Source organism: Rhinoderma darwinii, chromosome 2, assembly GCF_050947455.1.
Source record: "Rhinoderma darwinii isolate aRhiDar2 chromosome 2, aRhiDar2.hap1, whole genome shotgun sequence".
Taxonomy (NCBI): Eukaryota; Metazoa; Chordata; class Amphibia; order Anura; family Rhinodermatidae; genus Rhinoderma; species Rhinoderma darwinii.
The window spans coordinates 102,367,360-102,395,089 of NC_134688.1; the positions used below are offsets into that span (position 1 = coordinate 102,367,360).

At 41.3% G+C, this 27,730-nt stretch overlaps 1 protein-coding gene across 1 annotated transcript in view; it reads left to right on the plus strand.

The window, feature by feature from the left end:
• The window catches only part of ARHGAP9 (Rho GTPase activating protein 9), a 174,495-nt gene that overhangs the window by 130,175 nt on the left and 16,590 nt on the right, over positions 1 to 27,730 (plus strand). The window contains exons 8-16 of the mRNA XM_075850164.1: positions 1,318 to 1,405; positions 12,215 to 12,310; positions 15,330 to 15,428; positions 16,777 to 16,897; positions 17,531 to 17,650; positions 18,348 to 18,446; positions 18,540 to 18,617; positions 18,816 to 18,869; positions 22,251 to 22,385. Of these exons, the coding sequence (XP_075706279.1) occupies positions 1,318 to 1,405; positions 12,215 to 12,310; positions 15,330 to 15,428; positions 16,777 to 16,897; positions 17,531 to 17,650; positions 18,348 to 18,446; positions 18,540 to 18,617; positions 18,816 to 18,869; positions 22,251 to 22,385 (890 nt within the window). The remainder of the gene's footprint in view (positions 1 to 1,317; positions 1,406 to 12,214; positions 12,311 to 15,329; positions 15,429 to 16,776; positions 16,898 to 17,530; positions 17,651 to 18,347; positions 18,447 to 18,539; positions 18,618 to 18,815; positions 18,870 to 22,250; positions 22,386 to 27,730) is intronic.

Here is a 27,730-nt window from a genome sequence, read left to right on the forward strand (position 1 = left end):
AATTACATTCTAGTTAATGGGGTTGAACTGAAAAAGCAGTTACAGCCCATGAAAATGAGTGGCGCTATTCTTGGAATTAAAAAAATACCTTTTATTTTCCTTCTCAGACAACCCATCTAAAGGAGAAAGATGGTTTAATATAAAAGTTTACACTTGTTCCCATATAAAAAAAATACATTTGGGACACACATTGTTTCCCTAGTTAATGCAACTATGTTTTATGTGGCATTTGGAAACCTGAATGTTGGATTTTTTTTTTATTATCGGAATATCAGACCTTGTGTCTTAGGCACATGCTAAATAACTAGAGTATATGTGTAACATGTGCCTCTCATTCAGGCATTGCGCAGGATTTTTGGAATTATGATTAAAGCCAAAAATTCCGGATACGTTTCCCGACCAGGATTGCTTTGTGAAGTGAACTGAACTTTTAAACTTTTTTTTTTTTATACAAAACTTTTCTTGCAAGCTTAGAGATTGTTGTAAGCATTGTAGCAGTGCAGCTACTGGACAGTGAAGAAACTCGGGTTTTAAGCAACCAGGGAGTATGTACAGCAGAGAGGGTTTTCTCTGCTATTGTTTGCGTGTAAAGCCTGGAATAGGGCCTGGTTTGCTGGAGTGTGAAGGAGAAGGGCGGGCTTCCACTCCATACAGACAGTCCATGTCTTGCGCTGTCTAATGAGCCTAGTTAGGCTTCACCTGAGACGGCTCTTTAATTCAGGTGTGTGCTGTTCACACAGGGCTCTCAGTCTGGGGAAGACAGGCATGCTAGCCTGTGAGAGGCACCACCGTGTGAGGTAAAACTGAAGGTTTTGAGTTGCTGGGCACAAGGCTCAGTGTCTCATAGTGAGGGACACTGAATGTGTTAGTTAGAGGCTGGACGGCCTAGGGTTTATTTTGTATGTTTATTGTTGTACCACTGATTGCTGTCGTGAAGACAATAAAGCTAGCTGCGGCTGGTTTAAACCTTTTACTCAAGGAGTTGGAGTGAACTTTCTATGTGTGCCAACCATCTCACCTGGGAGATGGCGATCCCATGAGCTAAGTGGTCCCCAGGATGTCACAGCATGTTATAAAACTATATTCTTCTGTCCATGATCATATGCAGTTTTTTTGGAGGATAGCAAAATTATTAATTTATTATTATGACATGATTCTCATATATTGTACTAATAAAATTGTGGTGCTGATTTGTATGAGGAAACACATTTTTCTTGAAATTGTAATAATAGATAATATCAGGGAGAATGAGGGGCATTTCAGAACAATTTTAAATATTTTGATATCTTGAATCATTGTTTCTCTTTTGCACTTTAGGAAACATTGGAATACGGCTTTAGTAGTTTTGACAGGAAACAGTCTAGTATTTTATAAGGACCCAAAAGTTCAGGCCCCGTCTGGTTGGGTAAGTCCTACCACTTATATGTTAAAGGGGTTATGTGGGGACCAAAAATTATAAGCTGTTTAGTCACTGCAGTAGGTGAGTACAATCGCTAATATACATTCTGGTTCCTCTGTCGCGCTGATTCTGAGACTTTCATAGATTTTTATAGTGCTGCTGGAGTACTGGAAGTCTAGTTGCACAGCCGTCTTTGATGGCGATACAACTCTTTGTCATGTGACCAGCCCCGCTGTAATCTATGTACAAGCAGTAACTACTACTATACCGGAATGTATATTAGGCCTCGTTCACATCAGCATTGGGGTTCCGTTCATGGGTTCCATTTGACCTTTCCATCAGGGAACCCTTGAATGGAAAGCCAATGGAAACCATAGCTTCCGTTTTCATTACCATTGATTTCAAAGGTAATGCTTCCATTGCAAATGGTTTCTGAATTGTTCCAGACTGTCCGTTCGGAGAGCATAAATGTTTTCACATACCAGCATTGCAATTATTCTCTCCTTAACTAAATTGGAAGACAAACGTTTGGATTTCCAGCTTGCCGCTATTGAAATCCTAGCTACCATGCACATGAACTGGGAAAGCTTGCGTTGCTGGTTATTCAGACCTGAGGGTTTATCAGGCCCCATGCGCATGACCAAAGAATTCATCCGTAATTACGGTCCGTAATTATGGACCCATTCATTTCTATTACCCACGGACACCTTCCCGTATATTTACGGGAAGGTGTCCGTGCCGTAGAAAGGCTCAGCAAAAGATAGGACTTTATATGGGAGCACGGCCCTCAAATGCTGGAGGCTGTCCGTGGCGGTGATTATGGGCACGGTCGTGTGCAGGGGGCCTCACCCAGGAGCAAAGCAACCAGGGATTTAGGGAAATACTTTTCAATCATAGGTAATAAGGTGATATTGGCACAGCTATTTAGATGTAATGGTACACTAATTGCCACACACCAAAAAATGTAGCATATGCACTCAAAAGAAAACAGAGTGAAAATGAAAATAAGCATACAAGAAATCATGTAATCATACAAAAATATAAACATGGACTATCATTTTTTTTAAAAAGGCCTGTGCGGTACTAGACAAAAAGCTCAGGGGTGCAAACTGTGATAAGTCGCAACCCCAAAACCACTTCTCCAAGAAGTTCTGTTAAATATGCACTATTATAGCAACGGCACCATCTCCAAATTTAGACTAATAACCAAAACATGCAAAAGTAGCAAATAATATAGGGTATTATCGGTATTATCCCTATAAGCAATATAACCAATAAAGGAAATAAAACAACCCTTTTCAAGAATGCACCAATTACACAATATTGTGTAGGTCACTTATATCCCCTCAAAAATGTCTGAAATATAGTGAGAAAAATATAAAATATCAGCAATAAGGAGAAGTGATTCAGACAGTCGGGGTTACCTCCATCCAGCTTTCTAAATTACTTCTCCTTATTGGTTGTATTTTATATTTTTCTCACTGTATACCAGACGTGTTTGACAGGATATTTTGTGATTGTTATTGTACATTCTTACGAAGGTTTGCTTTTTACTTTGTTGGTTATATTTCTTATAGTGATAATATCCTTAATTATCTGTTAAATTTGCATGTTTGGGTTATAAGTCTAAATCTGGAGATGGTAACATTACTATAATAGTACATATTTAAAGGGGTTGTCCAAAGTTGATAAATGGAGCTATAAAGCTCCCCCATGTAAAAATAAGAAGAATTCTAATTACCTGTCCGTCGTCCAGCGATGTCGTTTTCTTGATATCGTTGATTGAAGGTGCGGTCGGTCCCTCTTTGTATCCTGCTCGTTGCCTAGGTTCCCGGCCACCGCTATTTACCTTTAGCGGTGGCCGCGCATGCGTAATGACATCCTCTGCGCCCTGAGCAGAGGATGTCATTTGCTCGTGAACGCGCGTCTCGACGCTTCTCGGCGCATGCGCAGAAGATGCAGTGGAAGGCACCCGTCGCAAGGAGAAGTCTGCGCTCCGCTAAAGGTAAGTGTGTATATGTTTTTGTGTGTGTGTGTGTGTGTGTCTGTGTATATATGGGTGTGTTTGTGTATATGTGTTTGTGTGTGTGTGTGTGTGTGTGTGTGTGTGTTTATGTGTGAGTGTATATATGGGTGTATTTGTGTGTATGTGTATATTTTTGTGTATATGTGTGTGTGTGTGTGTTTTTGTATGTGTGGGTTTGTGTATATATGGGTGTGTTTGTGTACATATGTTTGTGTGTATATGTGTGTGTTTGTGTATATATGGGTGTGTTTGTGCATATGTGTATAGGTTTGTGTGTGTTTTTGTATACGTGTGTGTTTGTGTATATATGGGTGTATTTGTGTATATATGGGCGTGTTTGTGTATATTTGGGTGTGTGTGTATATGTGTGTGTGTGTGTATATATGGGTGTGTTTGTGCATATGTGTATAGGTTTGTGTGTATGTTTGTGTGTGTTTTTGTATACGTGTGTGTTTGTGTATATATGGGTGTATTTGTGTATATATGGGCGTGTTTGTGTATATTTGGGTGTGTGTGTGTATATGTGTGTGTATATATGGGTGTGTTTGTGTGTGTGTGTGTGTTTTTGTATATGTGTGGGTTTGTGTTTGTGTATATATGGGTATGTTTGTGTGTATATGTTTGTGTGTATATGTGTGTGTTTGTGTATATATGGGTGTGTTTGTGCATATGTGTATAGGTTTGTGTGTATGTTTGTGTGTGTTTTTGTATACGTGTGTGTTTGTGTATATACGTGTGTGTTTGTGTATATATGTGTGTGTTTGTGTATATATGTGTGTGTTTGTGTATATATGGGCGTGTTTGTGTATGTGTATGTGTGTTTGTGTATATTTGGGTGTGTTTGTGTACGTATGTTTGTGTGTGTGTGTGTATATATGGGTGTGTTTGTGTGTATATGTTTGTGTATTTTTGTATATGTATATTTGTGTGTTTGTGTACATGTGTTTGTGTATAGGTTTGTGTGTATATGTGTGTTTTTTGGAGTTTATGTGTGTGTGTTTGTGTATATATGGGTGTGTTTGTGTATATGTTTATGTGTGTGTGTGTTTGTGTGTGTGTTTGTGTATGTGTGTGTGTTTGTGTATGTTTGTGTGTATGTGTTTGTGTATATATGGGTGTTTGTGTACATGTGTTTGTGTGTATGTATGTGTTTATGTAATATATGGGTGTGTGTTTATATGTGTTTGTGTATATGTTTGTGTGTGGTTGTTTGTGTGTGTGTAGGTGAGTATAAGTATCGGTATTGTTCACATTGATAACTTTTTTTTATTTTGTTGCAGATTTTGATGTACCAATTGGACTACGTCTTTGATTCGTTGGACTACTGCGTAGATCTACGTTTTTTGAAAATTTTAATAAAATGGTTAACGAGGGTTTTGTTGGGGATTTCTTATTTCAATAAAAAAAATTGTCTTTGTGTTTTTTTTTCAAACTTTATTAGTGCCTAGATAATGGTAGTTGGCTGATTGACAGCGTCCATTATAAAGGCGGTACTTAGTGTTAGCCGGTGCAGAGGCTAGCACTAACCACCCATTATTACCCCGGTACCCACCACCACCAGGGGTGCCGGGAAGAGCTTGGTACGATCCAGTACCCGACCATCTGTTGTGATGGTCGGGTACTGGGGCGGCCGTAGGCTGGTATTATGAGGCTGGGAAGGGCCAAAAACAGTGGACCTTCCCACCCTTGTAATGCTAGGCTGCTGCTGCTGTGTTGTATCGGGCTGGTTATAAAAATGTGGGGGACCCCCACGTCGTTTTTTTTTTAAATTTAACAATAGACGTTGGGTCCCCCACATTTTTAATAACCAGCCATATACAAGGCCGCAGCAGCCTGGCATTACACGGGTGGGAGGGGCCACTGGTTTAGTACATTCCCAGGCTAATAACACTGTGTTTGTGGCTGGCTATGATAAATTGGGTGGAACCCCATGTCTTTTTAATAAAAATAATAAATAATAAAAAAAAATGACGTGGGGTCCCCCCCATTTTTATAACCAGCCAGATACAACACAGCAGCAGCAGCCTAGCATTACAAGGGTGGGAAGGTCCACTGTTTTTGGCCCTTCCCAGCCTCATAATACCAGCCTGCGGCCGCCCCAGGGCCCGACCATCACGACAGATGGTCGGGTACTGGATCGTACCCAGCTCTTCCCGGCACCCCTGGTGGTGTTGGGTACCGGGGTAATAATGGTGTTTAGTGTTAGCCTCTGTACCGGCTAACACTAAGCCTCCCCTTAGTAATGGACCTTGTCACTCAGACAGCGGCCATTACTAAAGTGATAGTAATAAAACTTGAAAATAAAACACAAAGATATAGATAAAATATTTTATTGAAATAAAGCACCCCCAACACAACCCTCATTAACCATTTTATTGATGAAAAAAAAGCGTCATCTAAGTAGTCCTCGAAACCGAAGTAGTCCAAACACCAAACCTGTAAAAAATCAAAAATATAAGAAAAAAAATGAAATAAAACATGTCGTAGGCTTAGTTTCACTTTCATGTGTGATACTGACTGTTATACCATGTATAAAAGCCTGCGGCAAAGTTGGCTTAGATACAGGGCGCCAGCAGACAGTATCATACATGGCCATACAGACATTTATACAAACAAACATACATACATGCAAACATACATGCACATATACACATACAAACATGACAACATACATACATGCATACATACATACATGCAAACATACATACATGAAAACATACATACATGCAAACATACATGCAAACATACATACATGCAAGCATACATACATGCAAACATACATACATGCAAACATACATACATGCAAATATACATACATGCAAACATACATACATGAAAACATACATACATGCAAACATACATGCACATATACACATACAAACATGACAACATACATACATACAAGAAAACATACATACAAGCAAACATACATGCAAACATACATAAATGCAAACATACATACATGCAAACATACATGAAAACATACATACATACATGCAAACATACATGCACATATACACATACATGCACATATACACATACAAACATGACAACATACATACAAGCAAACATACATACATACATACATACATACAAGCAAACATACATACATACAAGCAAACATACATACAAGCAAACATACATACAAGCAAACATACATACAAGCAAACATACATACATACAAGCAAACATACATACATACATACAAGAAAACATACATACATACATACAAGCAAACATACATACATACAAGCAAACATACATACAAGCAAACATACATACATACATGCAAACATACATGCAAACATACATGCACATATACACACATGCACATATACACATACAAACATGACAACATACATACAAGAAGACATACATACAAACATACATGCAAGCAAACATACATACATGAAAACATACATACATGAAAACATAAATACATGCAAACATACATGCACATATACACATACAAACATGACAACATACATACAAGAAAACATACATACAAACATACATACATGAAAACATACATACATGAAAACAAATACATGCAAACATACATGCACATATACACATACAAACATGACAACATACATACATGCAAACATACATACATGCAAACATACATGCATGCAAACATACATGCACATATACACATACAAACATGACAACATGCAAACATACATACATGCAAACATACATACATGCAAACATACATACATGCAAACATACATACATGCACATATACACATACAAACATGACAACATACATACAAGCAAACATACATACATACATACAAGCAAACATACATACATACATACAAGAAAACATACATACATACAAGCAAACATACATACAAGCAAACATACATACATACATACATGCAAACATACATGCACATATACACGCATGCACATATACACATACAAATATGACAACATACATACAAGAAAACATGCATACAAACATACATGCAAGCAAACATACATACATGAAAACATACATACATGAAAACATAAATACATGCAAACATACATGCACATATACACATACAAACATGACAACATACAAACATACAAGAAAACATACATACATGCAAACATACATACATGCACATATACACATGCAAACATGACAACATACATACATACATACATACAAGAAAACATACATACATGAAAACATACATACATGCAAACATACATACATGCAAACATACATGCACATATACACATACATGCACATATACACATACAAACATGACAACATACATACAAGCAAACATACATACATACATACAAGAAAACATACATACATACAAGCAAACATACATACAAGCAAACATACATACATACATACATGCAAACATACATGCACATATACACGCATGCACATATACACATACAAATATGACAACATACATACAAGAAACCATACATACAAACATACATGCAAGCAAACATACATACATGAAAACATACATACATGAAAACATAAATACATGCAAACATACATGCACATATACACATACAAACATGACAACATACAAACATACAAGAAAACATACATACATGCAAACATACATACATGCACATATACACATGCAAACATGACAACATACATACATACATACAAGAAAACATACATACATGAAAACATACATACATGCAAACATACATACATGCAAACATACATGCACATATACACATACATGCACATATACACATACAAACATGACAACATACATACAAGCAAACATACATACAAGCAAACATACATACAAGCAAACATACATACAAGCAACCATACATACATACACATACAAACATGACAACATACATACAAGAAAACATACATATACATACATACATACATGCATACATACATGCAAATATACACATACATGACAACATACATACAAAAATAAACTCACCTAAGACGTTCCCACGAAGAGCTAAAAGGTCCCGTCACTTTTCTTCTTACTGCTCCCATTCACAATAACATAGCGGTGGGCGCAGATGACGTAATCACGTGTGCCTGATATGATTACGTCATCAGCGCCACAACGCATTGTTACTATGAATGCGAGCGGCGCCAAGAAGAAGGAAGATGGCAAGTGACGGGACCATTCAGAGCGCCGTTAGAACGTCTTAGGTGAGTTTATTTTTTTTATATATTTTTAGTTGTTCGCCGGGTGCTGATGCGGCGGCTACACAAATTACATGTAGTGACAGGGGGGGAGAGAGAAGTTGTTTGCCGAAACGGGGTGAATGTAGTGTAGTGTAGTGTAGTGTAATGTAGTGTAGTGTATTGTAGGGTTGATGACATTCACGGTAAGTTCGTCTCAATCGGGTTTACCATGCCCGCTTGAGACGAACATTCTCCCGATGTTGCTAGAACTACAGTATCTAGCAACATCGGGAGCGCGCACACTGCAGAGCGGAGCGGCTTGATTAACATCAAGCCGCTCACGCCCATTTTTAGAAAAGATAACCAGCACTTGCTGAGTTATCAAGTGTAAAAAAAAGGCACTTAGGAAATGAATTTTTTAAATTTTTTAACAGCAAATGTTTTAAAATTCATTTCCTGCTTAGAATGTTTAAAAAAAAACATTTGAGTCAACTTGGGACAACCCCTTTAACATAGTGAGACTGTCACAGGGCCGACAAAGGATGGTGTAACCCATTGTGTTACAAAGGGATTTGACAAGGGGGTAAACCATGGATTGAATTCTAAGGGAACCCCAGGTATTCACCTTTAACCCCTATACCAGGGGTCTCAAACTCGGCTGGGTGATTGGGCCACACAGAAAAAATGTGAAGTTGATGGGCCACATTACTTTCAAATTTGATACAATACAAAATTATTGTTAATCAATTAGTTATTTGTTATATGTACCGGAAATTAAACATGTTTACTCCACATGTTTATGTTAACAATCCAGTTTTCCAGTTTAGGTGTCGCTAAATGCAGTCCGGCGGCTCAGTTGGCAGTGTTTGGCAGACACAAGAATTTCAAGATTGGGCAGCCCATTTTTAGATACTGCCACAGTTCCCTCTGTAGATACTGCCACAGTTCCCTCTTTAGATAATGCCACAGTGCCCTCTGTAGATAATGCCACAATGCCCTTTGTAGAAAGTGCCTCCCTCCCTAGATAATGCCACAGTGGCTTCTGTAGGTAATGCCACAGTGCCCTCTGAACATAATTCCACAGTGCCTCCTATGGATAATGCCACAGTGCCCTCTGTAAATAGTGATACAGTGCCCTCTGTAGATAGTGCCACACACCCCTTTGTAGATAGTGACACACACACACACACACACACACACACACACACACACACACACACACACACACACTCACTCACTCTCACACCTATAGATATACCACACTCCCTCTATACATAGTGGCACATAGATACCCCCTATAGATATATAGATAGTGCCACACACCACCCCTATAGATAGCTCCATTGGGGCTCCCTCTAGGAGTGGAATCCCCGGCAAGAGCACTGCTGGAGGAGCCCTGAAGTCACTGTCCATATATGGACAGTGATGTCAGGGACCCTCCTGGACTGCATATCCCTGCCAAAGTGTTGCTGACACTCTGGCCGGGGATTCCTCTGCTGGAGGAGAACCTGAAATCACTATCCATATATGGACAGTGATGTCAGGGGATCCTCCTGGACCGTATTTCCCTTCCAGAGCATTGCCGATGCTCTGGCTGGGGATTCCTCTGCTGGAGGAGCCCCTGAAGTCACTTTCCATATGGACAGCGACTTCAGGGGCTCCTTCAGCAGAGGAATCCCAGCCAGAGTGTCGGCAACACTCTGGCTGGGGACTCCCCTCCTATGGAGAGCCCCAATGGAGCTATCTACAGGGAGGGGGTGTAGCGCTGTCAACAGGGTAGGATGTGTGGGGCCCTAGATGTGTGCTGCACTATCTACAGGGAGGGTTTCACTATCTACAGGGCGCTGTGTGGCCATTGCTCCTCTACCACCAACGATCCAGCAGCACGGGAAAGGGACTGCGCTCCTTCATGACGTCATGAAGGAGCGACGGCGTGCTCCTCCTTCGGCCTGCTCTCTCCTCTTCCGAGGGAGCTTTGGTGCCCGCGGGCTGCGTGTTTGAGACCCCTGCCTTATATAGTGATTTGAACTTTGCTGCTGGGGAACCCCAGGTCGCTACCCCCGAAGAACTCTCCTTTGGCGACGGCCAACGTTAACAGGCGTGGTGCAGAAACAGCAAAAGGTATGAAAAGTTAGGTATAGCAAAAGTCAGGACAGATGGGCACACACGGTTGGTAGAGTTAAGGCTTCATGCCCACTTCTGTTTTTTCTTTCAGGGTGCTAGCTGTTTTTTTGACGGCTAGCACCCTGACCCATTAATTTCAATGGGGCCATGCACAATTCCATTCTTTTGATGGTCCCGTTGTTCCGTTCTGACAAAAGTAGAGCATGTCCTACTTTCGTCCGAAATTCTGTGACCATGGGGCCCATACAAGTCAATGGGTCAGTCCAAAAAACTGAAGGCAGCACTGTCCAGGGTGCTGAAAGAGTTACTTCTGATCAGTGCAGCCCCTTCTCTCTATCCAGCACTGATCGTAACTCTTTCAGCACCCTGGACAGTGACTACGGCTGGACAGCGAGTACCATGCGCGGCGCTCACAATATAGATTTCTAATGTTTAATTGAATTTGTTTCCTCTCGGAAACGGAAATACGGAAGTGTACACGGAATCCCCCCGGAACCACATTGATACAATCACGGACACACGGATCCATGAAAAACGGCCGTGAAAACGGTGATGGAAGTGTGCATGAGGCCTAAAGATCAGACCAGGAGGCAGAGGTTCGTCACGGGTAACAGGCCAAAATAATCAAAGGTACAGGCAGGGATCAATCACAGGAAATCAAAACAAAGTATAATGCAGGGTGTCAGGAGCAAGCTAGGAGAAACCTAATTGCCAAGGAAAGGATAGGAAAGGGAGGTACCTCTTTATAACCAGGGAAAACTGGGTGGAAATTTGGCAGGCACTGGTCCATTAACACTAAAAGGGTTAGCACACACTAGGAAGTTCAGGAAAAGAGCTGCGGCGATGTAGTGCGCATCCTGGAGTGATGGAGGGACGTGATGGCGGCCAGGCGACAGAAGAAACCGTGGAGAGTAAAGTATACGGCGGGGAGCGGCGGCCGTTGCAAGCAGCAATTATTTTCTAGGAGGTGTGGTTTTGGGGTAGTGACTTATTATGGTTTGTACCCCTGATCTTTTTGTGTTTTACTGCACAGGAACCGTTTAATTGTTTTTATCGTTTATGCCTATCTTTTTGTACGATTTGAATAAAGTGTTTATGCTTTTTGTATACTAATATGATTTCTTGAGTGCTTATTGACATTTTTCACACACCTCTGTTTACTTTTGAGTGTATATGTTGCAATTGTTCACTTGAAAGTCTCATTCACATGGCCGTATTACAGATGCATGTTGTACGTATTCATAATATGGCACCTAAAGCATGCTAAGAGCCCATACTGTATCTATATATGCCTCCAATTTCATATGGAGGTACACAGAGGTTATTTTGTCATGGATTCTTATGAATCCTGTGGAAAAAAATTGTGGCACACTGCATGACAAATAGTTTTTGAATATAGTCAGACAGTTGTAATTTTAACTTTGCTACCATAAATTAGTTTTGTTAACTTTGTAATTCCAAGCCTCACTACATAACTTTTTGTTAACTACAGTGGGTGATATCACCTTATCTATACGTGTCTCCATTGTTTCAGAAACCCTCTAATAGTAAGCCTGAGAGCAGTATGGACCTCCGAGGTGCCTACATAGACTGGGCTGAAGACATGTCTAGCAAAAAGAATGTCATTCATGTGAGTAACCGGAAACTAAAACAACCCTTAGCTCTGGACCCCCTTTGTGTGCCAGAATGGAAAGTGGTTCCACTTCCAGCAGACAAGGTGTATCCATGCATTTCAATGGCTGACATATAATGCTACATTTCTCCTGCAACGGGTACTGCAGGGAGTTCAAATTCTCCACCACTGCCCTGTAGGTGCCATCAGCAGAATACAAGTTTCGTTAACAGCAACCTGTATTCTGTCAATGTGCTACAGACAGAGGATAGACTGCAGTTGCTCATATATTTACAGTATGCAGTGCCACTTTATTAAACAGTTTGTCCTATTTGGACCGCTCTTTACTATGAAGTTCCTGTGATGATACACTCATTGAGAGGGTTTGACTGTTCATTGCTTTGCATCAAGGGTGGCACACATTGAAATCAATAATTAGACATTCTAGATCCTCCAGAGTGATCGTCGCTCTTTGTAGAAGATTCCTGTTCTGGCTAATGGGGTATCCTTCCCCTTTTTAAACATAATTTTTTTTAATTAACATTATAGCTGGAAAGTGGAATTCATATAGTTATCTAGTATAACCTCGTTGTCTAGCATAATCAAATATATGTTCTTACCTTTTGAGGTTACTGTGTAGTCTTCATCTTTAAAACGGTTATTCACTTTGGACAATGCCTTTTGTTAAAAAGATCCCCAACAGTAAAATGATCACAGGGTGTCCCACTGCTGGGACACCCAGCAATCAGATATAATTTGTGGGGGAATCCAGCAGAAGAGTTCAATTTCCCTGCATCTCCACCACAGTTCCAATTGAAATCAATGGGTTTTTCATGTAATGCAAGGAGGTGTTGGGTCCGCCAGAATAAAGGCTCTTTTACACAGACCAATGATCGAGCAAATGAGCGTTTCACTCGCTCGTTCATCATCTAATCGGATCTTGTATGCGGTCATAAAAATTATTGCTAGTCGGCAGCACATCTCCCTGTGTAGACAGAGAGATCTGCTGCCAACATTATGCAAATGTATGGGAACGAGCAATCGTATTAACGATCATTCGTCCCCTAACATTAACGATTGTTGCTCCTTGTAAATGGCGCTAACGAGGGCCGATTGACATGCTGTATCGTTGATCGGGCCTCGTTTTACTGGCCAGCATCGGATAGGTCATCAGTACATGATCTGTGGGAGTCCAAAGCCTGGACACTGCAGAAATCAGCTGGTCAAGTGAATAGGAGCAGATCTGCAGTTCTGCAGCATGGCCGCTATGCTATGTACAGAGCCAACTGCTTCCGGCTCTGTACATAGCATTATGTGCCATAATATCCAGACCCACACTGATGATATACTAATAACCTATCCAGTGGATAGGTCATCAGTTATCAGAAGGTGGAAAACCCCTTTAACCCCTTCCCGACATCCGCTGTATAGATACGGCGCACGCCGGGTGAGGGAATATGGAGGGGGCTCACAGGCTGATACCGCTCCATAGAGCGAGTGTGTCGGCTGTGTCTTACAGCCGACACTTCCGGGTAACGAGCGGGATACCTTTCGAGCGCGATCCCACTTGTTTAACCCGTTAAATGCCGTGTTCAATAGCGATCGCTGCATTTAAATTACTAAAAACGAGGGCGCCCCCTGTAACGTCCCAACGGCCCCCCCGCGGCGAGATCGGGGGGAACCGTTAGTTGGCACGGCAGCCTGGGGGCCTGATGAAGTCCCCCAGGTCTGCGATCTTTGTACTCCTATGAAGCCCTGCCTCCTCAGGGCTTCATAGGAGACTGTCAGAATCGCGATATACTGCAATACATTAGTATTGCAGTATATCGTGAAAGCGATCTAACGATTAAAGTCTGGTTAAAGTCCCCCAGGGGGACAAGTAAAAAACAGTAAAATAAAGTTTTTTTTAACAAATAAAAATAAAATAAAAATTAAAACCTCAAAAAAAAAAACCTTTTGCCATTTTCCCTCAAGCACAATGTAAAAAAAATAAAAAGCTAACATAACTGGTATCCACGCGTCCATAAAAGTTTGAACTTTTACAATATATCATTATTTAGTCCGCTCGGTGAACGCTGTAAAAAATAAAAAATTAAAAACATCAGAATTGCTGTTTTTTGGTCCCTTCCTCTCCCACAAAAAATAAAATAAAAAGTGATCAAAAAGTCTCACGTACCCCAAAATGGTACCAATATAAACTGCAGCTTGCCCTGCAAAAAATAAGCCCTCACACGGCTAAATCGACAGAAAAATAATGTGGCGACAAAACTCAAATTTTATTTTTAACAGTTTTTTCTTTGTAAAAGTAGTAAAACATAAAGAAAACTATATAAATTTGGTATAGCTGTAGTCGTATTGACCCGCAGAATAAAGTTAACATGCCATTTTTACCGTACGATGAACGCCATAAAAACAAAACCATCCAAAAGGTAGAGGAATCGCTGTTTTTTTCCTATTCCACCCCACATATATTTTTTTTCTCGTTTCCGACTACATTATATGGTACAAAAAATGGTGCTGTGAAAATCTACAACTCGTCCTGCGAAAACAAGCCTCATACGGCAATATTGATGTAAAAATAAAAGAGTTATAGCTTTTGGAAGGTGGGGAGGAAAAAACAAAAGTGAAAATCCGAAAAATGGCTGCGGAGGGAAGGGGTTAAGGATCCTCTTCGTAGCCTCTCTCAGTTCTGGCTAATAGATCAGGGTCCTGAGTGTAAGATACACATCTAATAACTCAGATTGCCTTAATAAGGTATGTGAAAGAGGGGGTTTTGTAAAATAGACAACCACTATAAATTAAAACGTCTTGCATATTAAACAGAAGATAATTGCCTTGGCATACTAAACATTGCTATCTCTTAGTACCTAGCATGCATGTAGTAATGGATTTTGGGAAACATACATCCTGACTGCTCTGCTTAATAGAGTAATATCCTGTCTCTGGAGTGTTTAGTGGTCATGCACTGCAGGAATTGATTTTTATTACTGTCCATAAACTGGCTTTAACCCAACTTCATGATCTGTGCCCTCTGCAGCTCCGCATGGTAACGGGCAATGAGTTTCTTCTGCAGTCTGACAAGGAGGGTGTTGTCCAGGAGTGGTATGATGCCCTGCAGAGAGTTATTGAGAGGCTGGTGAGTTACAAAGTCAATGACTTATAGCGTCTTCATTCATTAAACTGCATTGTCTAATTGTACTAGTCTATATTTGGATTAGCAATCTATATAGACATTACAGCTGTTCTCTCAGGCATTCGCATGCTCTGTTATCATAATCCAACAGCCATTGCTTGTTCTACTTTATAAATTGTAATTTAAAGCTCACCTTAGGTTAGTGACTATCTTTAAGAAATCTAGTAACTGATGTGACATAATGCAAGAATTTGACATTACTGTTACGTAAAGGGAAATTTAGTAATGCAATGCTGTATAGCTTATACAATATCCATGTGAAGTTGGATAATCTAAACTGTTATGATACAGTCTTTGCTCCATTTCATAAGTTTTACTTCACAAATCAGTAAATCTGTTGTGTGCAATATTGGTGGAATAACTACATTGGCTTCTTACAGGTGGCTTTAGAAAAGTCCTAATAATTCCCATATAGGAGCAGGTACATCAATGTATTTTTTGCCAGTTTTCTGAATTCGTTTTTGTTATGAAGCCCCTGGACCACTTTATGCCGACATGACTGAATGTATTGGAAAAGTGGGCAAGCCTTTAGAGTTGTACTTCATGTGACTCATTTATCAAGTTTTTCTACCACTTTTACTGGCATTTTAAGACCCAACCATATCTACCCACAGGGTGGACACCCTATTGATAAATACAGTGCACACTACATTATACACTACAGCGCACACTACAAACTATACATTTCCACCAATGTATGTCTTTCAAAGCTTTACAGTTTAGCTAGGCAGCATAAACTGTTTGCCAACCTTCGTTTTAAAGCGGACATGTCATCTCTCCTGACATGTCTATTTTAGTAAATAAATGTATTTCCTATGAAATAGCAATTATAGGGCATCTTTGATTAGAACTCTGCATTGTTTCGTTCCTCTGTTATTCCTACTTAAAATTTATGAATAAATTGACAACTGGGTGTTATTATTCCCCTAGTCATAGGTGTCTCACGCTGTCACCACTGATTTCCATGGTCAGTCTGTGTTGGGACACACTGCCAACTGGTAACACCCAGTTGTCAATTTATTCATACATTTCAAGTAGGAATAACAGAGGAAAGACACAAGAAAAGATGCTCCATAATTGTCTGGAGAAGTGACAGTTCCTCTTTAAGAACATACAGCAGACTATGTTTTTTCAGAATATACTAATATATAAAGATTAACAGTAAAATCCTAAAATTCTTCTCAGTACTGGACTTATTGAGAAAATTTTTATTTGACCCATCTGTTGGTGGTTGTCTCTAAGAGAAGGTTGACAATCTGTGGTCTAAATAATTCACTTTTTCTTTATGTAGGAGCGAGAAAATCCATTGGAGGAGATCATTTTAAGGAGAGCAGGAAGTATGGAGATCTTGGACGGGAGTGGTGGGGAAGAGGACAACCATTTAAAAACAAAGGATAGCCGGAAGTTCTCATGTATGCTGTACAGATACATCATTTATCTAAATCAGACAGGAATTTTAGCCTAGTTCTAGTCTAGTACCTCAAGGTGTTTTTTTTTTTTTTTTTACCAGATCCTCAATATTAGGGAAACATTTTAGAAATTAATCCTAGATTTGATTTGTTTTTATTATTCAATACAGAAAATGTGAATTAGGAATTGTAACAATATTTGCAAGGCATGGAATAATTAATGCCATGCTTATATAAGGGCATGTTTATATTATAACTGGTTTATGTAACCTAAAATGTGACCCCTTGGTTCCTCCTATGTTTCAAACATTTCGAACACATATATTTCTATTTTCAGTGATTCTCTCACCAGATAGGCCCTCTTTTTTAGATGTCCTAATGAACATAAACCAGCGGGTGCCAGTATATCCACTGAACAGACCCATTATTTTAGATTGTATACTGTATGGTAATGGACATGCCCGTCCTAAAAAAAAGTCCAGTAACAGAATCGTATGAATTTTTTCCCCATGACATTCTTTGGCAGTAATAAGTACAGTGTGTTGGAGGATGATGATGAACAAATTTTTTGTATACTATAATCTAAACATTTTTGATTATATTTATTTTCCCATTTTCCTGATGTTTCTTATACAGTATCTTGGGTTAGCAATAATGTTGGAGGTGTGGATAGAAAGAAGGTAAAGCATAGGTTAAAGAAGATGTTACTAAGGAGGCCTTCTCTCCAGACCTTACAAGAAAAAGGCCTTATTAAAGGTTAGTTTGTCGGTGGATCAACTCACATTAAATATTATAGGCATTAGCTTCAAATTAAACTCCTATACAAAAATAGTTGTCTAATTTGTGCACGAAGTTCAACCTAAACGCATTGATGTATAATGTTTCAATTGTTGCGTATTTGAGACAGTTATATACATTGTATACAAGCATGCAGACATAAATGTCTTGTTATTGAGTTTTGAGTTCCATTAACGCCAAAGCCTTGATCAAGAGGTCTCAAGCCAACAAGTCTGTAAAAACTGCATGATTCTATCATGTCAACATGGACTGGTATCCCAAAAATATTTTCTTGAATTCGTGCCATGAAGAATTTGGTCTTACACATTATCCATGATCTATACATTTTATTCCCCTAAACTTGTTTGTAAATTTAGTATGTAAGAGTCTGGTACTCCGTATAGTCGAAAAAGATTGTACTTATATTGTACTGGGTGGCCCTATACCTAACAATACTCTCTGTATACTTTTTTTCCTGTGCTGATTCAATATTTAAAGCATGTTCAGTTGTCATTGGCCTTTATTCTTTTACATTTTGATATTGAATCTCCCTGGCTCCAAAACTTTTAAGAAACAGTATCATTATGGAAATAAAAAAAATTGGAAGCCTAAAATTGTGACATTGTATATAGGGATACGCTGGGTATAACTTGGTAACCATTCTTGTGTTCTGTAGATCAAGTATTTGGCTGCCGGTTGGATGCTCTTTGTCATAGAGAACACAGCACAGTCCCAAAGTTTGTGCGCCTGTGTATAGAAGCGGTAAATTACAAAGGTACATACAAAATATTTGAGAAAAATAAATGTTGTTTTTTTTTTTTTTACAAATATGGCCATTCCTGATAAATTACTCTTGTGTCTATATTAGGGCTGGATATAGATGGGCTTTACAGGGTTAATGGAAATTTATCCATCATACAGAAACTGAGGTTTATTGTAGACAGAGGTAAGTGGTTTCATATGAGGTTTCTCAGTCCATTGAAGTAAATTTATTATTGTTAGACCATTTCATTTTCCATTCTACCATTATCTGATAAGCATATACGTTAAACTGTGTCAGTCAATCATCCCAGCCCGAAATTGGCTTTATTGTACTTCCAAAAATACCTTTAATTGATCAGTAGGCTGACCTGTTATTTTACAGAGAGGGCAGTAACAACCGATGGACGTTACCTTTTTCCGGAACAACTCACCCAAGGTAGATCTTTGTGTCCTGATGCCAAGCCTGTGTACGTCTTAGCTGATATGCCCAATAACACCCCTGCTACCTTGCCTGCAATACCTGCCTTTGCCTAAGAAACGTGCGTCTGATGGCTTTGCCGCTTGTATGTTTTATAATGTCGTTTTTCGTTATTTATAACACACTTTGACAAAAAAAGAGTGGATAGGTCAGAAAACAAACAAGTGCTGTATAGAAGCTGAGGCAAAATCATGTTATCTATGTATTATTAAGTTACGTTCCAGTAAAAATTTACTTTATATAGATATAAGAATGAACTTTAATTGAGATTGTAGGGGATTTGTTTTCCCGAGTTCACCACATTTTTTCCTAAACAATGTGGGCCCTAGTCCTAAGGTTCAATACCCTCCTGCACTGCCCCTCTTTCTCATACTTTTTTTTTTAAAAGTAGTTTTATTAAGACCTCATATCAAAGAGCACAAAATGAAGAAGTATAAAACAATGTTATAATCAGCACATAGCATATCTATACCAAGTGTACAAGGTCAGTTTTTTTTATCAAAAACATACGGATATATTACGGCACATATCGGTAAGTATATATATAATACAAAACAGAAACTAAAACAAACAGCCTTTCTTTATCGGAAGAAAATGTGAGATAAGATTAGCTGAGGACCAGTCAATACCAGCAGTTAATGGAGAAACAGGGGACCGGAGAGAGACGTCAGCCAATTCCAGACCCAAGTAACCGGAGCAATAGCAATTTATGAGCTAGTATGAGGGTTGGCTATGCAAGAGCGCCATACTTTAAGAAATTTATTAGGGCACCCACGTGCTTCATAAGTGGGCTTAAAGAGTGGCAAAGTAGAATTAACCAACGCAATCCATGCTGACTATGTAGGAACCTTTGGATGTTTCCAATTCAGGAGTATCGTTTTTTTTTTTAGCATAGAACAGGAGGAGTGTCATGTGAGATCTAACATGTAAATTAAATAGGGACAACATCGCCTGTAAAGATGGACCTGGATCATTCAGGAATAGTAGCGTATCATCTGCATAGAGAGAGACACGTTCCTCTCTCTCACCCATCTCAAAACCCTTTATATCAGGAGAGGCTCTTATAGCTAATACTAATGCCTCAATGGCCAACGCAAAGAGGGAAGGGGATAGTGGGCAACCTTGTCTAGTTACTCGGGCAAGCGTGAATTGGAGGGAGATGTGACAATTGGTTTTAACACTCGCTATAGGTTGGAAGCATAATAACTGCACCGATCGGATAAATCCGGCTCCAAATCCAAATTCACCTAGTACTGACCACAGATAAGAGTACCACCGAGTCAAATGCCTTTTCAAGATCCAAAGAGACCACCATGCTGGAGCCACTTGACCCTACAGTAGATGATATATTAGTGAAGAGCCTTCGAAGGTTAATATCTGTGGCCTTCCCTGGCATGAAATCAGATTGGTCTGGATGGATGAGGTGAGAAATGATTTTTTTGCACACGCATTGCCAATATTTTGGCCAATATTTTAATAAACACAATTGAGGAGTGAAATAGGTTGGTATGAGTCACAATCTGTATGATCTTACGGGGTTTGGGGATCAACACTATAAGAGCCTCTCATAGATGGGGGGTGGGTGTTAGTCCCATTCTAGGATTGAAAAAGGTTGAGCAAATGAGGTGCAATTAGTTCAACATGCAATTTATACCACTCTATAGGTAAACCATCTAGACCTGGAGTTTTCCTGTTTGGAAAGGATCTAATAGCCTCGGTAATTTCTTCTATAGTCAGGTCAGAATCCAGCAAGTCAACATTCTCCCTATCCAGAGTGGGGACTTCAATAGTCTCTAAGTATGTCTCTAGCTCAGTTGGAGTACCTGAGACCTTAGAGGAGTATAAATCAGTGTAAAACTTAGCAAAGGTGTCATTAGTGGTGAGAGGGTCACTAATGGGCATCCCAGTACTAGAGGTGACTTCAAAGAATGGGTTCGGGGTAGTATCCTCTCTCCTCTTTCTCATACATAACAGCACTGGGCTGTGTCCTCCCCTCCTCTCCGCTGCTGCTACATCCCCCCCCCCCCACTAAACTGCCCTTCACCAAAGATCCCCCTATCCCATGACACTGTACACAGCCAGGCATTGGGATAGAAATCGAGTTCAGGAGTATTTGTGTTGGGTACTGGATTTTTAAACTGGAATTTTACTATACCATCGTCTTCCTTGTTGATATCTCTGAAGGAATATAAGTTTCACATAATGTTTGTATATTTTTCTTTGTACTACAAGTATGCTTCATTATGGATATTCCTGGTTCTTTGTTCATTATTTTATGTTGTTGGTTATCTATGTATTAATGTTATATTTGTGCAATAATAATAATAATAATATATCTCTGGCCTCTTCTTCTTCAGCTGCTAACAATTTCTGTTTTATCTACCGTTAAATGTTTTTCTCATTTCATCAAAAATGTATTGTCCCATTTCAATATACATACAAGTCAAATGTCAGTTATTACAGCTCATTGCAGATAATTGGTGTGGTACATATACTTGTTACACAAGTTAACAGAAATCAAATAATAGTCATATGTCAGGAACATGTCATGATGATGTCACATATGGCTTCTCCTTGCTGAGATACTAAAAACTGGACGAGAGCTGGGTCCACAAAATAGTAGAAAAAAATGGTGTGTGGCCTATTATTTCCGAATGGGACGGTCATCAGCTTAAACAAGGGACTGTACAGAGAGTCCCTCTTTTGGAAGGACTATGTTTATTTTTTAGCCAAATTCCATTAGATTTTCATGAATAAAATGTATTATATTGCTCCAGAAAGCATCTAGATCCTAGGTGCACACTCTTCACTTCGTGCATTATTTCATGATGACAATAAACCATTAAGGGGCATTTATACTTCAAAAATGTATGGCATATAGGAGGAGACTTAGTGGATAGGTGGCTTGCTTGGCTGCTTTTTTCTACTATGGTATGTAGTTGATTGGTGCAGAACATCTGCATTTCCCATAAAGCTTTGCATTAGATATACGAAAGATTAAATAACAATGAAGGACTGCTGAGCCAGTGTCTGGAAAATAGCAGAATTCTGAATACAGCTTTGGAAGTGAATAGGACGTGGGTAATGTTTTAACTAATATCATAACAATTTTACGTAACTAATGTTGTAAAGTGTTTGCAAAATTTCTATATAGATTTAAACTGTAAATTGTATTGAATATTGAAACGGTGCTTTACCCAGGCAGTCTTAAAGGATGGCAATACTAGTCTGTCATGTACAGTAGGTAGTAATAATATATTGGCTCTATACAACATTCTCATTGTGAGAGGACTTTATCTTTAAGAGTGTCATAATAGTTTATATATTTGGATCATGCAGAGGAGAAGTTGGATCTGAACAGCCCTGATTGGGAAGATATTCACGTCATCACGGGGGCCCTAAAAATGTTCTTCCGTGAACTTCCCGAGCCTATCATCCCTTTCAGCTTTTTCGATGAATTTATAGCAGCTGTTCGTAAGTAGATTTTATAATATGTAACCAAAATTCTGTAATAAACTATATATTACATATATTACTTATATAAAACTAGACTCTATAAAACATTGCGACATTCTAGGTACATTGATTAATCTGCATATAAAAAGTAATAATTTAAGGTGGCTGCATATTGAAAACATAAAATATTCGGTAATTAAGACTTTATTCACATCACATTTGAACCTGGGGTATATATCGGGAGGACTTCCCGACGTATACCATGGACAGAAGGCTGTGACATATGCCACTATATGCCCACAGAACCCAATAGTAAAAAAATTTATACTGTGTGTTATACGAATTTTTACTGTATCCCATTGTTTAGAATAACCTAGTCTACTACACTATTCTATACAGCAAAAAGAAAGGTATGCCAATGTATACCGGACTGGCGTATGCCAAAAGGACACTCTTATGGCATACGCCAGGTGCATAGGGCCCTACGGATATGTTCTGCATATGTCCCGGGAGCTTACCCTGCGCATACACTGAATGTACTGTAGTTCACAAGTGGGATGTGAACACAGCCTTATTCGAAGAGCTATACACATGGCAGCAACCATTCCTAGGGCTTGTACCAAAATGTATCTTATAGGCGGACATCAGGGCCAGATATCACTGGACAGCTCTGTTGGTAGGAACAATATGTGTATAGAAATCCGTAGCACAATGTTTGTGCATTGTACTGAGGGGAGTGGCATTAATAAACCCAGTGGCGGACACAGACTGCAAAAGGCCCCTGTGCAGATAATGTGCCAGGGCCCCCCCGCCCCCCCCCCAATACCGACAAAGTTACCTAAACATATATATGCATATAAAAATAAACCTTACTAATAAAAATTATGAAGGAAGATTTATATTGTACATTTTATTACCAGTTTAGAACACAAGTAACACATTTTTTTCCGGGTTAAATTCTTATCTAAACTAAGTCCCTAAATGTGGGCAAAGAAAATGAAAAACCTATACTCACCTCCTCCGGCGCCTCCGTTCCCCCTCCGCAGCCCCTATCCCTTTCTGTGTTTACAAAGCTGCTGTGGTGACGCGCGGTCGATGGCACATGACCGCTGCAGCCAATCAATGCCCTCAACAGCGATTTGCTGTGGAACTACTGTCCTCAGCAGCACACCAATGAGGAGTTATTGGCAGCAGCGGTCACGTGCCATCGGCAGCGCGTCACCAGTGCAGCCTTGTACACTTGTAACACAGACCGAGACAGGAGGATGGGGGCTGCGGCGAGAGGGGGCTGTATGGCGTTATCTACAGGGGGGACTGTATGGCGCTATCAACAGAGGGGGCTGTATGGCGTTATCTACAGGGGGGACTGTATGGCGCTATCTACAGAGGGGTCTGTATGGCGCTATCTACAGGGGGGTCTGTATGGCGCTATCTACAGGGGGGACTGTATGGCGCTATCTACAGGGGGGACTGTATGGCGCTATCTACAGGGGGGACTGTATGGCGTTATCTACAGGGGGCTGTATGGCGTTATCTACAGGGGGCTGTATGGTGTTATCTACAGGGGGGACTTTATGGCGTTATCTACAGTGGGGTCTGTATGGCGTTATCTACAGGGGTTCTGTATGGCGTTCCCTACAGGGGGGGTCTGTAGGGAAAGTCATACAGCCCCCCCCCTGTAGGGAACGCCATACAGACCCCCCTTTAGGGAACGCCATACAGACCCCCCTGTAGGGAACGCTATACAGCCCCCCCTGTAGGGAACGCTATACAGCCCCCCCTGTAGGGAACGCCTTACAGCCCCCCCCTGTAGGGAACGCTATACAGCCCCCCCCCCTGTAGGGAACGCCATACACCCCCAATCACTCAAAAAAATGCGACCTACAGTGTGAAAAGACAAAAGACATGTATCCCCTATCCACAGGATAGGGGATACATGTGTGATCGCTGGCATTGATAGGGAGAGCGGGGGACCGAAAGTCCCCCGAAGTTCTCCATCACTCACCTCTGACTTCCGGTGTCTGCGCAGCTCAAGTGTGACCGGCGCTCCATTCATTTCTACGGAGCTGCCGACACAGACCCCGGAAGTCCGAGGTTTGTGATGGAGAACTTCAGGGGACTTTCGGTCCCCCGTTCTCCCTATCAATGCCAGCGATCACACACGTATCCCCTATCCTGTGGATAGGGGATACATGTCTTATGTTTAATGGCAGAGCGGGGAGATACTCCCTGCTCTGCCGTAGTGTTCCGTGGCATCGCGCTGTAGCAGCCATAGCGGCAGCTAGCGGAGATTCCGGCCAAGGTGGGGGCCCGTGCCGGCAGGTGACGCGGGCCCCCTCATGCCGCGGCCCCGTAGCAGCCGCTACGGCTGCTATAGCAGTAGTTACGCCCCTGTGTTAGGGGGAGTTCACACTGAGGTTTTTTTCGCGAAAAACGTCAGAAAGTGCCTCCCATTGAAATCCATGAAATTTTTCCTGCGAGCAGTAAAAACCGCATGCGGGAAAAAGAAGCGCAATGCCCTTTCTTCGGGCGTTTCTGTCTCTGACTTCCCATTGACAACAATGGCAGGCAGAAAATGCGTTTTTTGCTGCGTTTCCCTGCCCACGGCCCGATGGCCGAAAAACGCCACAAAAAAACGCAATGAAAAACGCGGGAAGTGTTCTACCGGCAGGTCAAAATATGCCTCAAAATTCCGGAAGGAATTATGAGGCAGATTTTTCTACATAAAAACTTCTCCCTTCTGACATGAACTTTTTAACTTCATCTACCTGTCCTCTGCAGTCTGCACGTCCTCCACTCGTCCTGTGTCTGTCCTCCGCTCATCCTATGAGTTCTCCGGCAGTCCTGACTGTACTGTCCAGCCGCCCGAAGTCTTACGTCGCACCGCCCCCTGTCCTCTCCCCTGCCTGAGCGCTCCTCCTACCACCAGCATCGCCGTCCTGTCCTATTCATCTGTGCCAGATTGGCAGTGCAGTGTAGCGGCTATCACCGGGCCCGGGCACCCGCCCCCTCCCTCCCGATTGGTAGTGCAGTGTGGCGGCTATCACCGGGCCCCCGCCCCCTCCCTCCCCTCATGCCTAGTGTTGTGATGCTACTAGGCATGAGGGGGCCCGTGCCGCCAGGCCTGGTACATAAAATGTAATGTGCCTGTCAGGGCGACACGGGCCCCCCCATGCCGCGGGCCCCGTAGCAGCTGCTACGGCTGCTACTGTGGTAGTTACGCCACTGAACGGGCCCCCTTCCCACGCGGGGCCCTTGTGCAGCTGCACCGGCTGCACATGCGGTATGTCCGCCCCTGAATAAACCCTTAATGGTTAAAGAAAATCTGTCATGGAGCTACATTATTATTGCAGCACGCACTTCCATGACTTGGGAGGTCCTGCTCCAGCTAAGAAGAATGGGTTTCATATTTGCCACTGCGCTTGCACACAGTTTGTGCGCAAGCTCAGTGATGACTATGATGGCACCTTTACAATGGTGGTATTGTTTCCATACAGTGCACAAAAATGTATACACCTTAAAGTGAATGTCTGCCCTTGGAACACCATTTTGCTTTAATAGGTTTGAGGTTTTGTGCTGATTAATTTCTTAATATATCTTTATAGAGGTCCAAGCTCTGTTTTTCTGATATAGAGTTCCAAATACCATGCATAGAAATGGTTTTAAATGATACCACGCAGCCTATCTGCAGTAGCCACTAGAGGGAGCATCGGAGCCTGCTGTATACCCGGGGTTTCAAACTCAGCCGGGTAAATGGGCCACACGTAGAAAAAATTTGAAGTTGACGGGCGGCATTACTTTAAAATTTGATACAATACAAAATTATTGTTGATCAATTAGTTATTTGAACTACTATAACAATACTACATTACTATAATAATACTATATTACTATAATAATAGCGCTAGGTTTAAACTTACTGGAAATTTGCAAGTTTCCAGTATAAGTGTCGCTAAAAGCAGTCTGGGCGCTCAGTTGGCAGTGTTTGGCAGACACAAGAATATGAAGATTGGGCAGTCCCTTTTTAGATTGTGCCACAGTGCCCGCTGTAGATAATGCCACAGTGCCCTATGTAGATAATACCACACCCCCCTAGATAATGTCACAGTGCCCTCTGTAGATAATTCCACAATTCCCTCTGTAGATAATGCTACAGTGTGATGTCAGGGGCAACCCCAGAGCAGAGCACTAGAATAGGCTCTGCTCCGGAACTCTGGGGAAGCCCGTGACATCACTGTCCATATATGGACAGTGATGTCAGGGGCTTCCCCAGAGCAAGAGTCCCCGAGAAGAGCGCTAGTATAAAATCTGCCCTAGGACTCTGGCTCTGGGAAAGCCCCTGACATCACTGTCTATATATGGACAGTGACGTCAGGGGCTTCGTCATTCCCCGGCGCACTTCTCCTTCGGCCTGATCTCCTCTCCCGAGGGAGTTGCGGTTCCCCTGTGGGCCGCAGATGACAGCCTCAGAGGCCGCATGCGGGTCGCGTGTTTGAGACCCCTGCTGCGTACTGTTATATATTGATATTGGTAAAGGCGTTTTCCGGGGAGACTATATTTTTCAGGGCGGGCAGCGCACGAGCACAGAGGAATTTCATGAACGAGAAGAAAATGAGGCGGGCATTGAGGCGTAACCAAATAATTGAACGGGGCGGGCATTGTGGAGGCTGTGGACCAATAGGAGGCCTCAAACCCGGGCATATGTCAGAAGTCCCAGGTTTGAGGCATCCTATTGGTCCACAGCCTCCTCAATGCCCACCCTGTTCAGTCTTTGCTTATGCTTCAATACCAGCGCCATTTTCTTTGCATCCATGCTATTCCTCAGTGCTCGTGCATTGCCCGCCTGAAAGGAATGTCATGAACGCGAAGAAAATGGTGCTGGCATTAAAGCATAAGCAAAGAATGAACGGGGCGAGCATTGAAGAGGCTGGAGAAAATGGTGCTGGCATTAAAGCATAAGCAAAGAATGAACGGGGCGAGCATTGAGGAGCATTGAGTTCTGATGTATACCCGGGTTTGATGCATTCTATTGGATCCTCCTCAATGCCGTTCATTCTTTGCTTATGCTTCAATACTACCACCATTTTCTTTGTGTTCAAGCTATTCCTCAGGGCCCTTGTGCTGCCCGCCCCGAAAATGTTATATATATACAGGGATGATTTTACATATATATAGGGATGATGGGGATCACATTAGATATCTGAGGTGCGGTCACGTGTTTCTGTGGCCGTACGCAGAGAAAGCTGGTGGCGCGGGAGAAACTAAAGGGGAAGGAAGAACTAGTGGGGCGGGCCAATAGACACATAGAGGGGCGGAATAATTAGTAAAGAACAGCCCTTTGTCGTTACGTAGGTCAGTGAGGT